The sequence below is a fragment of the Diadema antillarum genome, unplaced genomic scaffold (genome assembly GCF_040938485.1).
Source record: "Diadema antillarum isolate AM-2024a unplaced genomic scaffold, OU_Dant_1.0 scf00000183, whole genome shotgun sequence".
NCBI lineage: Eukaryota > Metazoa > Echinodermata > Echinoidea > Diadematoida > Diadematidae > Diadema > Diadema antillarum.
This window is the reverse complement of record NW_027271072.1, coordinates 2,253,496-2,268,702: the sequence shown is the minus strand read 5'-3', so window position 1 is coordinate 2,268,702 and position 15,207 is coordinate 2,253,496. Positions and strand designations below refer to the sequence as shown.

General features: G+C 38.2%; 1 protein-coding gene across 1 annotated transcript in view; it reads left to right on the top strand.

The window, feature by feature from the left end:
• LOC139723242 (uncharacterized) overlaps positions 1-15,207 on the top strand; it is a 56,158-nt gene that overhangs the window by 32,393 nt on the left and 8,558 nt on the right. Inside the window, exons 5-14 of the mRNA XM_071634500.1 lie at positions 2,257-2,318; positions 2,985-3,694; positions 9,058-9,190; positions 9,441-9,590; positions 10,604-10,683; positions 11,558-11,687; positions 12,768-12,840; positions 13,674-13,747; positions 14,177-14,236; positions 14,916-15,036. Of these exons, the coding sequence (XP_071490601.1) occupies positions 2,257-2,318; positions 2,985-3,694; positions 9,058-9,190; positions 9,441-9,590; positions 10,604-10,683; positions 11,558-11,687; positions 12,768-12,840; positions 13,674-13,747; positions 14,177-14,236; positions 14,916-15,036 (1,593 nt within the window). The remainder of the gene's footprint in view (positions 1-2,256; positions 2,319-2,984; positions 3,695-9,057; positions 9,191-9,440; positions 9,591-10,603; positions 10,684-11,557; positions 11,688-12,767; positions 12,841-13,673; positions 13,748-14,176; positions 14,237-14,915; positions 15,037-15,207) is intronic.

Below are 15,207 nucleotides of genomic sequence, written 5' to 3'. Positions count from 1 at the left end.
GTATATTCATATGTGAAGAAATTTCACTGGAGATAGTAATAAGTTGAAAGAGGACTAGCATGTTTTCACAGGGGCGGGGGCTCTACCAATATTACTGTTATGCCATCTCAAAAAATTGTGACACATTACAATTTTTTTCCATGGTGTGATATGTGATATTTTTTTCATAATGTGATATGTTTTTAGTGAGTGAGAGCTACCACACACACGTTTACTGTATACACTGAATATTTGGCAAGGTTTTTTATTTTCGTGAATTTTGTGAGTCAGGTCATATTCACAAATGTAAAAACACGAAGATATTGACTCTGATCTTGACACGAATGTGACGTGTACACATACATTTCTCTGTTCAGTATTTAATGTACTCAACGATAGAAAATTTAATCACTCGCGATATCGTCAGGAAGTCCTGATTTGCAAAAACTTAGACTCGCTAAATCTATGGCATAATACAGTACCTGAAATGAAGATGAAAAAGCCTGAAGTGTAATGCTGCTATCCAAGATGTGTTATTTTAATAGAGTTTGTGAAAAGTCACAGCAAGTTTGTTTATCTTTTGTATTTGTTCATTTGTTTTTGTAAAAAAAGGAAAAAAGATTAGGAGAATATAAGGGTACCTGGTTTGATTCTTGAAGGACATAGAAAAGGAGACTGTAAAGTTGGCAATCCCTACAATTACATAAACCTTGTACCAGTTGTACCAGGTTTACCTTGTACCAGAAACCATCTGAGCAGTAAAAGCACCACCAAGCAAAACCACTGATATCATATCTAGGGTTTTTTACATCCTTTGTGTGACTTTTAAGAATCTGCTATTTGTGCCAAGTATTTGCACAAACTTGATAAAGGTTAATGTAAACTTCCCCAGATGGATTTGTATTCATCCTGTCAGTGAGATTGCCCTTTTCAATTTTTTTTTTTTTTTTGAGGGGGGGAAGGGGAAGGGAGTGGGGGAGGTGAAGTGATATTGAAGCAGAACCGTAGTTGACGCCCACCTATCAGTGGTATTCGGAGCTGTTTTGTCTGGAAGCAGTTCAGGTATCACTGTCAGACTATCATTTGCCAACCTGTTTGACCTGGTAAACAAATTTGATACATCTCGAGAATAGACTGTTGTCGTCATTCAGCTCACATGGCGATTTCCTCTGATGCTTTAAAGATACAGTGTTGGGGAAAATAGTCAAATGGTACATAATCTATTCTAATTGTCCTTTGTTTTGTTTATGAGGGTCTATCTTTGAATGTCTTATCATGGTTAATAGATAAATAACAATGATATTGAGAAAAATTTTGAAACTAAGTCATGGCATATACGATAGCTCTCGGGGAGTTGTTTTTTATTTGGGGGGGGGTATTTCTCAAATTCATGAAATTATTGTTTGGGGTATTGTTTTGTTTGAATTCTTGATTCACCTCCTACATGACTTCAACAATGCCCTGCACATTTCATTTCACTTTTAATTGGTTTTATCTATTCAAAAAGTTAGATGAGATTAATTCAATGGTTATTCCAAATGTGGTTTTCTGTAAAGAAAGAAATAATGGTCGATTGCAAATGATATATTGTAAGGGAAAGAAAATTAATTCTTCTTTTTTCTTTTCTTTTTTAATCTCAGGAGGTGCGAAGGCAATAGGTATCACACATAAATCACATGATGGGATTTTGTGATGACTATTGACAAATGTGCAAGACTTTGAAAGCTTTGGAGTTGTGATTCTCTGTATCAGCTCCAACAAAGATATTGAAATTCAAACATATGATGAATGATTTATTCCATAGCAAATTATAATATCTATGTCATTTGATATGAGAACATGTTTTTCTCTGAGTGATCATCATGAAAATGTGTATCATGTGTTTCGATAAGATTAACGAAATAAGATTAAAACTTGACAAAAACTTGATGAAAACTGCACACTCACTTTAAGAAAGCAAAAAATCTGTATGCTCTTGCAGGAGGGCTTTTCATGAAAGTAGGCCATTATTGGAAGTGCCAGCCATTCTACTGACGGCAGAGGCATGAAAGAATGTTTATTGATGAAAGTCATGTGACCTTGTGTGCAGAGAAGTGGGAGGTAGAAGGAGGAGGGCGGAGTAGTTGGAGGAGGAGGAGGAGGAGGGAGGTAATGGTGATGGTTGGTCCTTCATGGGAGGAGACAGGGGGACCTGTGTTTGGCCCACTTACGTTTCATGGCTGCCCTGATTTTAGAGTGACTGCATGTCTCCAACTTTTCTCTCTTCACCCATCACAGAGCACCAGCAGTTGGTCATGGGGCTGAAACGGGAGCACAAGCAGACCGTGGAACGTCTTCAGGTGCGTAACATTTTCTAGTCTCCATCGCCATCCATCTCAGTCTTCTCTCATTCGGCTTCATTTGGTTTGGTTTGTTTGCCAATTGCATACCAAACAGTGATTTCAGTTATATTCTGTTTCTTTGGTGACCGTAAAAATCTTTCAATATCATGCCAGCTATTCTTTATTCATATCTTTTGTGTTTAATGAACAAGCATCATTGCACCCTTTAGCTGCATATTATTCTTAATTTATCTGTTCAATATGATGATTATATTTCTTGAGATATTGAACTGAAATAGAGTTGAATTATCACTCCCTGATGTATTGCTTGTTCATTACTTTTGCTCCTCCTTCTACTGAGGATGTGTCGCCATGTAGCTGCTGTTCTGATCCAACTAGACCAACTATTTTATTTACTGATAGAAGAGTCTTCAATGTTTAGCAGTCTCACAGCATCTGTTGCATTCTTGTAAACCTTAAAGAGAGAAGAGTGAATCCTTCGAAAGGTGTAGTCTTTAGGTTTAATGTTATGATAGATATTCTTTGGATATATATAGATATTTTTTGCAGCAGAATATCGTAAATCAAGTACTTTAGAATGTTAAAAGCGCATTGTCTATGCAATACCTCACGACTTGCTATCATGGATTCCGAGTATCTTGTTTTGTTTTTTCTAAATTGCAGTCGGAACATGACCTGGAAGTATTTAATATGCGAGGTCAGCATGCAACTCTGATATGCTCATTGGAGGAACAGTTAGAAAATGTAAAGCACAGACTCCAAGAGCTAGAGCTTGAACAGTTCAACCACTTAAACAAACAGTCTGTGGATGTGGCGGTGGAGACTGACAGGATTGAGATCAATCGGCAAGCCCTGCAGAAGCATATCGACAAATTTGAGGAGTTCTCGCAGGAGCAGGACCTCTCCCAGAAACCGTCGCGGCACAAGGGGCACAGCGAGTTCACCCAGACGTCCCCGCAGGAGGGCCCGTCGCAACTCTCGGAGGGCGCCTCTCCGCCAGTTGTGCCACCGGTACCACCACCACCACCACCACCAGTACCTCCAGCGCCACAGTCGGTGCCCCTAGTGCCAGCTCCACCTGCTCCACCGGGGATGAACCATATACCGCTGCCACCCCCACCTCCACTCCCTCAAGGCTTTGGCCCACCCCCACCTCCACCTCCTCCGTTGCCATTTTCGGGATCGGGTCCTCCACCACCGCCGCCAGCACCTCCACTCATACCAGGTTCATCTCTTCCATTCCCGGGGCATGCTCTGCGGACTAAACAGTCAGGACCAAAGAAACCAGTAATTGAACCCAAAGTGCCAATGAAACCCCTGTACTGGAACAGAATACAGATGCACAAGCTTGCCAGCCGACAAGGAAATAATTCGTAAGTTTGAGGACAAGAAACCCGATTCATTCTTGTTTTGAAGTCTCAGAATTGTTATTTGGAATGTCTATTTCCAAACAGTTCTATGTTTCTCCAATTTGTTCTGAAAGTTTCTTAGTCAGTGGGTCTCAGCACAAAGCACAACTGAATGAAAATTTTCCCCAAAAATACTGTTACATGGAAACAGCAAATCTTTTAATTTTGTGAATAGCCATACTTGTCATCACTTTGGTCATTTCCAAGCTTGCTGTTTAGAAGTCAGAAATATAGACCATATTGCATCTTTGGAATATTAAACTTTAGGAACAAATACCCTTGTTAAATCATTTTAATGCTTAACTTTCAGTTGAATATGAGCTTTTGCAAAGAATCCTTTCTCTGAAATACATTAAGTGATTGTATTTACTGACCATAATTCGTGTTTATGTATAATAAAATGCTGCTCCTCCGTAAATTTATACAAAAAACGAAGAAAGAAAGTGAATATTGGAAGTGGTTTTGTAAGTCAGATATTGTTGTCCATTGTAAAGAGAACATCTACTGTTTCATTTTTATTGAATGTAATACAACTTATTCAAACTGATTCAAGCATTCCAGTGAAAGACATTTTTTTTCACTTCTGTGGTATAGTAATAACAGAAAAGTAAAACTGCCATATTCCAATGAATTCTCATACTGATATAGTGAAGGAATCACCACAATTAATGAAGGGAATGATAACATCATTGTGTCTTTGTCTTGCTAGTTACCATCAAGAGGTTTCCATTGAAATATAAAGTATTATAAACTCAAGCTAACATTTACAATTTTTTTCAACAGACAGTAATATGGATTCTTAGTCTTGACAGCCTAGAAATCGTGCCATATTTTTATGTTGATATGGGATTTTGGTGTGCCTCCAAATCTATGTAACCTAATTTCATTTATATATATATATATATATATATATATATATATATATATATATATAGATATAAAGATATATATTATATATTTATGTTTACAGGATTATACATCAGGCATGATAGAATCCCATTTTGTATTCCTCAGAATTTTATAGAAGAGAATCTAAGGCACATTTTTCCCCACTTGCACAACAACCTTTGACCCAGTGCTCAAATTGGGGGAAAATCAAAACCACGGCTGTCCTCGATACAGGAGGAGTGGCATAATTGGCATCATTTCGGGCACGTGATTGCATCAGCCAAGGCAAAATTTTTTACCCGAGAAGATGGAAAACATGACTCCGATAGGATGACATACCAACATGCCCAACTGACTCCCTTGGAACCAAAAAATCCTTTGACGTACTGGGAGGAAAGAAAATTAGGTCATGTCCTACAATGTAGGAAGTGCTGTAAATGGTTTGCCCTTCAAGTCACATAGAGGACATTTAGTCTGGAATTATGTGACAGAGAAAAAGATATACCAGCAGGAAATATTATAGGGGTAATGGATACAGAATGACTACGCATCTCATTGTCGAATGCACATAGTCACCTGCTGAATAGCCATAGGAAAGGGTCGGGGAATGAGTATTGTAAGAATATAGGTGAGATTTTAGACAAAGTTCCCTTTGTCTACTTAATAGCTTCTCAACTCCAAGGAAAATATTTGCTTTTGACATCTACTCAGGTTTTCTTCTTTTCTTCACATCTCTGATGATCTGTTACTTTGAGGATGAGGTACAGAGCTGAAAGCATGCTTGATTGTATGTTATTTAATCAATAGCATGGCTGTGATAAGAAAACATCTGATGAAACACTATTCTATTGAAAATGGATGGGACTGTTCAGTCTTTTCAGGTCCAAGCAGGCAGTATGCCTTTTTTGCAAGCAGGCAATATCACCAAGAGGAATGTGAAATTTATGTATTCATTCACGAAAACATCACCAAACTCAGAAAATACCACATGCTTCTGTAGTAAAGGGTAGTGGTTGTAATGATGTCTCTTGTATCAACTTTAACCCTAACTTAGGCCCCGTTTTATCAAAAGATAAAATCGATTGTAAATTTTCTTACTACACAGGCTGCCATAGACTTACAGTTGAAATCAACTATATAATCAATTTTAACTCTTCATAAAACAGGGCTATTTTTAATAGCAAGCTTGAATTCCTGGGGGGGGGGGCATTATGGCCCCCCCTTCAGATCTCTGCCATTGATTGTGCGATCGCCGCAAAATTTTGCATGAACATAAAGCCAGATGTTATCTACAAGACTGTAATGTTAGATTTTCAAAAAATTTGCATTTTTTATTTTAAATTAATGAATTATGCAAATATATGCAAAAAACCTCATTTTCATCTGTAATTGGCTTATAAAAGCTTATGGAATGCTGATTTATGGTGTAAATATTCCTAGTGACATTCCAAACATTTGTGCATAAAAAAAATTCAATATCAAAATCAATTTCTTATGTTTTTTATTGTTTTATCATTTTTTATGTATTTCTTTGTTTTTCGAACTGTTGTTTTTGTTTTTTTCAGCAGAATTTGTCATACACATCTTTAGAAGCATAATTATACTAAATAAATTTATTTCAGCCATTAGAATTAAAAATATGAATCTTTATATGAATTAATTGAAAAAACACAATTTGTATTGACTTTGTACACAAAATCACGTTTTTGAGCAATTTTGGGGTTGACGACAATTTTTGAAGGGGCGTGGCTACGGAACGGTATGCCCGGGCGCGACAAATTTGGTCTCAAAAGTTGCACAAGACTTGAAAGAAAAAGTCAGCGGGCGGTGCGGTCAAAAAAATTTGCGCGGCGGAATGGTCGTGGAATTCGTCGAGGGGGGGCCACTATGCCCCCCCATGTAAGTTAGGGTTAAAGTGGTACACTAAGATTCATGGATGTAAAATTTTCATAAAATGATATTTTTCTGTAGCCTGCAATATAGGGCTCACACCCATAAATATTTCCCCATAGGGATGTGTGTTAAAAATCAAATTTCAAAAAATTCTGTAAAATAGCTGGGAGAAATGAGGTGTTTCAGCTTCACTAACCTGGATAAGTTAGATATACCCTTTCATCCATCAAATTCTCAGGGTGGATAATTCAGTTCAAACTCTGTCCAGGGGTCCGCAAAGCCAGACTACGAGTTCTTGTCACTCAAAATATCACCCATTTTCCGTACACGTACCCAATGAAATATAGTCCCCTCAAATTCCACCAGAAAAGCTTTCATCTTCCAACCAAAATGCAATTAGTAGAGGAATTCATACTCAATATCTACAGCCATTCAGTTTTTTGCCAAACTACATCATTGATTTTTAATTAATTTTTTTCTTCATTTATTTTGGTATCTTTGGTACGAATTTGTGAAGGGGTCTGGGACGGTCCATTGTATTTACGGGTGTGAGCCCTATAGTGGAGGTCATATTTCTCATTTGACTTTTAAACATCATAAATGTGTTTTTGATGATATTTGCACTTACATCATATGGGAAATTACACATTCAAGGGTTATAAAGCTTCTCAAAGGGACACTTTTGAATCTCATGCCCTTTGAGGTTAAAAAAAAAAATAAAAATGTAGTGTTGATCAGTTCTTCATAAGATGAATACCTAGATGCAGGCAGTAATCTTTGATTACGGGGGTGTCATCATCACATTATTGCCTACAAAATACTTGAAAAGAATTTGTTTTGTCAAACAGACTAACTTTATGAATTTTGACCTGTTTCAGTGGTAGCCAAACAAAGAAATACATTAAAATAACACAGTCATTCAAAGTTGTGTGGTTCTGATGACTGCTATGTACAAAGATCTATCTGTACCACAACAACATAATAAGAAAACAAATTGTAGCCAAACAGAGTTGGGGGGGGGGGTAGATGAGAGAGGTAAGGGGGGGGGGGGGAGTAGGAAGGGGAAGGGGGTAGGAAGGAAGAGATCTGACACAATAGATCAACATAAACCAGCAGAGTTTGTATGGGATGAATACTTCCCATAGACTTGTGTACATTGAATGCATCCTCTATAGTGGAGGTCATATTTCTCATTTGACTTTTAAACATCATAAATGTGTTTTTGATGATATTTGCACTTACATCATATGGGAAATTACACATTCAAGGGTTATAAAGCTTCTCAAAGGGACACTTTTGAATCTCATGCCCTTTGAGGTTAAAAAAGAAAATAAAAATGTAGTGTTGATCAGTTCTTCATAAGATGAATACCTAGATGCAGGCAGTAATCTTTGATTATGGGGGTGTCATCATCACATTATTGCCTACAAAATACTTGAAAAGAATTTGTTTTGTCAAACAGACTAACTTTATGAATTTTGACCTGTTTCAGTGGTAGCCAAACAAAGAAATACATTAAAATAACACAGTCATTCAAAGTTGTGTGGTACTGATGACTGCTATGTACAAAGATCTATCTGTACCACAACAACATAATAAGAAAACAAGTTGTAGCCAAACAGAGTTGGGGGGGGGGGGGGGGGGGGTAGATGAGAGAGGTAAGGGGGGGGGGGTAGATGAGAGAGGTAAGGGGGGGGGGGGGGGAGTAGGAAGGGGAAGGGGGTAGGGAGGAAGAGATCTGACACAATAGATCAACATAAACCATTAGAGTTTGTATGGGATGAATACTTCCCATAGACTTGTGTACATTGCATGCATCCTCTATAGGGCTCACACCCATAAATATTTCCCCATAGGGATGTGTGTTAAAAATCAAATTTCAAAAAATTCTGTAAAATAGCTGGGAGAAATGAGGTGTTTCAGCTTCACTAACCTGGATAAGTTAGATATACCCTTTCATCCATCAAATTCTCAGGGTGGATAATTCAGTTCAAACTCTGTCCAGGGGTCCGCAAAGCCAGACTACGAGTTCTTGTCACTCAAAATATCACCCATTTTCCGTACACGTACCCAATGAAATATAGTCCCCTCAAATTCCACCAGAAAAGCTTTCATCTTCCAACCAAAATGCAATTAGTAGAGGAATTCATACTCAATATCTACAGCCATTCAGTTTTTTGCCAAACTACATCATTGATTTTTAATTAATTTTTTTCTTCATTTATTTTGGTATCTTTGGTACGAATTTGTGAAGGGGTCTGGGACGGTCCATTGTATTTACGGGTGTGAGCCCTATATAGTGAGGGAAAAGGTTTGATACAAAAAGATTTTAGCAATGGCTGGTCCCTAGAACTAAAGACAAAAACCTCCCCACTATCACAACATTCTTTAGTGGTGGAACTTTTCCTTTATGTTTTTTGTTTGTTTTAATCCTTCCCCAAGGCCTTCCAATATCACTAAGTTCTTGCTCTTCTGTAATTGAGATCACAAATTGGCAATGCTGAATTAACATTTTTGTGTGTGCTGCCCTCGTTTGTTGAACCCAGAACGGATGTCATTTGGACAGACCTGAATGAACCCCCCATCAGTCCAGAGGAGCTGGAGATGATGTTCAGCAAGAAGGAAATGAAGAAGAAGAAGCCGCTCTCAGATAACTACACCAAACCCAAAACGAAGCAAGTAAGTCACAAGGAGGGATTTCAAGCAAACATCAATGAAACCTGTATCCTCTATGTTCATTGAGAGCAATCCCTTTTCACTGTTTTGTTGATGGCCTACAGCTTTATACCCAATATTCTTGAAGTTAACCAGCTTCCTCTAAACCTTGATGAATGAAAAATGGACATTGTAACTATGAACAACATTGTCCATCAGCTATAGCTGTAGAATGGCCACTGTTGACCGTTGCCAAACATACTCCTGCCAACAGGTGGCCAAGCTGCTGGACAGCAAGCGCTCCCAGGCCGTCGGTATCTTCATGTCCAGCCTCCACGTCGAGATGACGGACATCCGCCATGCTGTCCTCAACATGGACCTGACCATCATTGACCTGGAAAACTTGCAGTCTCTGTACGAGATGGTGAGGAGGGTCCATCCAAGGACCACATCCCTTGATTCAATCTAATTCTCCATTTATTCATAAAGTTGGGTACAGGAGTGCTCCTGAAGCACTTCAACTTATTTTCCTTTGAGTTTGTTCATACAGAGAATCACCACAGTGCTAAGATTGCTCACAAAGTGGCTGAGAGAGGCATAATTGTAATGGTAATGTTCAAAGGCACTGAAACTTCTACCATATAAACCCTATGCACAGCGCACGCCGTGTACCACTTTTGGAGCACTCTAAAGCATTGGTGACCGTTTTGTGAGCCTAGACTCGAGAAGGACATAACTTTAGAGTACTTCAGGGCCACTGTACTAGTTTAGAGCGCTTAAAGACCACTCCTGGGCCCTGTTGCATAAAACCCTTACCGCTAAACTTACCGCTCCTTTCTAGCGGTAAGTCTTCAAATCAGCGGTAAATTTTATAATCCTTGATGCTGATTGGCTGTGACGCCTAATTTTGACGGTAGTTACCATTGAAATTCAGTGGTAAGTTTTATGCAACGGAAGCACTCTAAATGTCTATAAATGGGGTGTTATTTTTTGTGGTTATCATGTTTTTCTATTCTCCATCCCACTCTGCATCATCAGTGTGTTTAGGATAAGTTCTTTGACTGTGCTGATTGCGGACCAAACTCTTGCCTTCCTCATGAAATATGATCCATCTGTGTAACAACGTATCATGCGCAGTACGCAGTTCACCACATTAGATATAAGGTTAAGATTTGAAATGTTGCAGTTCAGGATTTGCCTTGTTTTTTACATGTCAACTGCTAATGTCAAGTAGGAAGTGAGTGTTCAGAAGACTTAAACCAAACATTAATCAAGAGAAAAATGCTAGCAGAATAACCATTGATCACTTGCAGCCCCTAGTGTTTTTTCTTTCTTTCTTTTCGTCTTTTTATTGACGTGGGCCAATTTCATTTCCAACAAATGCCTTCAATAATTGAGACAATTGTCACTTTTCCGTTCCTTTGTGTGACTCCACAGAGACCAGAGGCAGATGAGATGAAGATTATCCGAGCTCACACCAAGAAAGAGAACCCAAAGCCACTGGACAAGCCAGAACAGTAAGTTTGCGTGTCAAAGGAGCTGATGTAGGAGGTGTTTAAGTGTCTCCCAAAAGCGTTCTTTCAGTTCAGAGGTTGAGCTCCTGACTGCTCAGTCTGCATTTGTTTTGTGTCTGCCCAAAAGAACTTTGTTTATTGTTATGATACTGTTGCCAGGCTGATCACACACTGATGACATCTAATGTATTTGTTCATTTTGTTTCATTTTCGAAAAGCAAATGGGTCACCGTATGAGGTTGTGAACATTCATGAGAGATAGTGTAAAACTAGAAATTTTTGCAAACACTACCGGTAATCTTTTGCTAATTTTGTGAAGAGCCACGATTCACAGAAGTAAAATGCCCATGAACATTTTTTTTTTCTACACATTGCATTGCTTGGCAGTGGCAATTCACAAGTTTCATGCTGCGAAAAAGGCTGTCAGCTGCGATCAGTGACAGTTTCATGCCCTGAATGTTTCTGGTTTTATGGTATTTTGTGGACGCAGCGTAACCGTAGTCTTACTTGTGTATGCTTTAACAGTGGTTTTGCAGCAAAAGAATGAGATAATCCTCCTATGTCTATCAGAAAATTTTTATGCCTCTTCATCAATTTAATAGATGAAATAAAATTAAATAAATAATATCTCACTTTATTTCACTCGTATCATTTATAATATTGAATACATTGTAAGATTTTCAAATATGATGTAGTAATTTTACGTTAGGTATGATGCAAGTGCTCAAAGCCAGATGGAAAAGGCACATGAAAGTGCTCATTTAGTGTTTGTATGCAATCATGTAGATGCATATGTGTGTGTTCATGTACTTGTATATGTGTGTGTATTGATGTAGGTATACATGTTTATCATTTTTCTCCTGTAATCTTCCCCTAGATTCCTGCTGGAACTGGCTGACATTCCAGACTTTGCCAACCGTGTCTACTGCATCACTTTCCAGGCAGTCCTGGATGAGAATCTGTCGGCCGTACGGAGCAGGTTGACAATTGTCGGGGAGGTCTGTAAGGTATGGGGGACAAAATTTGCCTCGTACAGGTTATGTAGGGGCCCATTTCAGAGAGAGGTTGACGGTCATTGTAAGTTGCCATAGATACAGTTAACATGGCAGCAGATGGGAAATAAACATACAGTTTTATTTCCTTTGTCGCTGCAGTGTTTGCAATGATTGTATCTTTCACTGCAAACATCTTTGAGCAGGACCCCCTTGTATAAACTCCTAGGTGACTTCACCCTGTGCACTCTATCACCTCGACCTATCAAGCTTAACTCTTTAGCAACTGAAAATTCTGTACATAATGGCCTATGATTCCCTAGAAGGTACAGCAATATTGCTGTCATTTCAACATCTTTCTAAATGATGTAAAACAGCTCACTGCATGTTTATTTGCGTCTATTATAAGTCATGTTTATTTGAAAGGCTATAAAGACTTGACCAAAGAGAATGGTGTGTCACAGAAATAATTCTAACATACTTGTGTTGATCTTTGACCTCTTTCAAATTACATAATTTTATATATTATATGAAAACTGACAAAATGGTAAAAGCATAAAACTATAACAAACTAGAAAAGCACTCTGAGAGCACAGACCTCCACCAAGCAGCTACTTTCCACCAATGATCTTGCTCTTCCATAGAGATCAGTGATTTCCACCCATACGTATGCATGTTATAGAATGGGTAGCGAGAATCCTGCGATCTCATTGGTCGAGAGCTAAGTGTTGATTTTGTACTGGCCGCACGCTGAGTCACAGTGGTAAACATGTAATCGCGCACTTTAAGCAAGAGTGCGCACACTTGTAACAAAGATTCGCGCACTCAGTATGAGATGGTAATCCTGAGCAGTAATTAATGGAAAATTAGAATGATAAAGAGGAAAACCAGCCGTCCAAATTATTACACTTGTGATTGTGATACGGATCTACTGGAATTGAATGTAATTAGCAGTATGTTGGGATAATGGTAAAGACTGTGATGATGAGTGTGATTATGATAGTGATAATACGTGTAGTTGAGATATTGACAGTGATAATAATACTTATTGTGCACATACCAGTCAACTGCTCTGAAAATTTTCTCTCCCTATAGCAATTACGAAACAGCAGTGGTGTGAAGCAGTTTCTGGCTCTGGTATTGGCCCTTGGCAATTACATGAATGGAGGCAAGTTTCTTTTTCAGCTTCGCTTTTGTAGTTAAATGTAGTGATGTGTATAAAGTCAGTTCCTTTACTTAAGAGGCTACCTTGTGAAAATATAAGGAAATAGATAAGTAAACAATTTGATATAAGAGTTCTGACGTTACTGCAGATTTTCTTTTTCAAGATCAATGGAGGATATCTTATGAACAAACAAGGGTACTGTTCCTGTGTCATGAATGATCAGACTTGGAAAGGGTCAGATTAATATAATGCTGATGTAATCGGTAATTCAAAGTCTATGATGTTCAGGCTGTGCAAAGCTCCAAACTATAGCATACATGAGCTGTCTTTCTGATTCAGATTTCAGGGATTTGTGAAGGCCTGTCTGTTACAGAGATAAGAATAAGTTGAAAATTTCATTGAGTGGAGTCAAATCATGTTAAATGGCAGCAAATGCCAAGATGACTATGAAGAAAACATAGAAAATTGAAGTTATGAAATAGCAAACTGCACTGTGAACATTGTCATACAGTACTGATTATATCTCATTCTAAAAGTGTAATGTCCAGCATGATGGGATTCCCATTACAGTCCAAGCATTATAATTTCTACCACAAAGAACTAAAATCTTATGCAGAGGGAAATTTTCGGTGTCGACTTTTATTCCATTTTCATGCGTTAAAATCCAACTGGAAGCACATGTAGCATGCATTAGATTCAATATGAAGTGAGCTATTTCATCCAGTCCTGTAGTCCCATGTACAGGCAGATGTGTATAGGTGAAATTAGATGGCATTGGCTTGCTCCTCTGCTCAATATCTGGTCCTCTCATTGAGCTTTGTGCTTGGTGCTTTCAGGTAACAGAACCAGGGGACAGGCAGACGGATTTGGACTTGAGATCTTACCCAAGCTGAAAGACGTCAAGAGTGTTGTAAGTGCTATCAATGTGCCATTATGATTGCAAATAAAGTCAAACCTGTCTACAGTGGTCACCCTAGGGAGATTAAAAGAGTATCCATTCGAGAGGAAGGCAGCTCCAGGTAATACAACGTTAAAATTAGCTTTGCAAGAAATAAAGCATTTCACATTGAAACCCAATGTGTCCATTAACAGCACCTTAGTTATATGATTCATAGAAATTAACAAGTGTTGAATTCCAGAAACACTTTCTTGTTCTCTCTCTCTCTCTCTCTCTCTCTCTCTCTCTCTCTCTCTCTCTCGGCATACATCTTGAATTTTAGCTTGTGCGTCCATCAAGATTCTATAATCATGATTTCAGTGGTTATGTAAGGAATGTTATAAATATTTCAAAATGCTTTTTTTTTTAAAGGAAATATATTTTTCTTTTCTTCCTGTGCAGGATAACCAGGGAAATCTACTGCATTACATTGTGTCTTGTTATGTCAACAAACTAGAAAAGGTAAGAAGTGAAAACTGTCATTTAGGCAAAGACAAATATCTGTACTGGTAGTAGGTATTTCAAGTATGTTACTTTTTTGTACAGTATTGGATGATTTATTGTTTATTTTTTTATTATTATTATTATTATTTTAATCTTTTTTTTTTGGTGTAATAGCTCTGAGGTGTGGTTCCTTTCTGGCATAGTTTCCTGGCAAAAAATAAAATACAATAAATAAATGAAATTATGAAGCATATGTCACCATGAATGTGTAATAAATAAGATATTTTCTGCACAATCCAAAAAGCACAAATAATGCTCTCTTATTGTTAAGAGGCAGTGAATAAAGCTGGTTAACGAATAACATAGAAATAAAATAAATCAAAGGTAATAAAGAACAAAAGGATTGTAGTAGACAACTACTTGCAGCAGTTTAAAACTAGTTCTGGAAATGAACCAGTCACCTGCATTTTGCATAATAAGGTGAAGTACCCTCCGTATCCTACCTGGGTGTCCTCTCTTTTTGAATTACCTATTTGATGTTCAGTTTAGAGGGCGCTGTGTACCTTCTCCTGGAGCTAGCATTGTCTGCCAACGAGGTTTTAGCAATAGTACTTCGTGTCAATTTGCTTTCCTAAATCATTTTTTGCCCCCTGCTCCCTCTGTCTGTTTCTCTCTCTGCTTCATATCAACTTGCTAGGAATCAAGTCCAGAGGGCGCTGTTTTCCCTCTACCAGAGCCAGGAAAGGTCTCCCAGGCCGGCCTCATCAAGTTTGATGAGCTGGAGAAAGACTTGCGCAAGATTCAGCGGGATCTCAAAGGTAGATGATTTGCTGTTTGGTGGGTGTGTGTGTATGTTGGGGGGGGGGGGGGGGGATGGTACACCTTTATTCACACACCGAAATTTAAACTTCTTTTTACCCTTCTTTTATTTCCACTCAACTTAAGAGTTTTTGAGGTGATTTTTGTTATTTGTTTGAGATATGAACAAC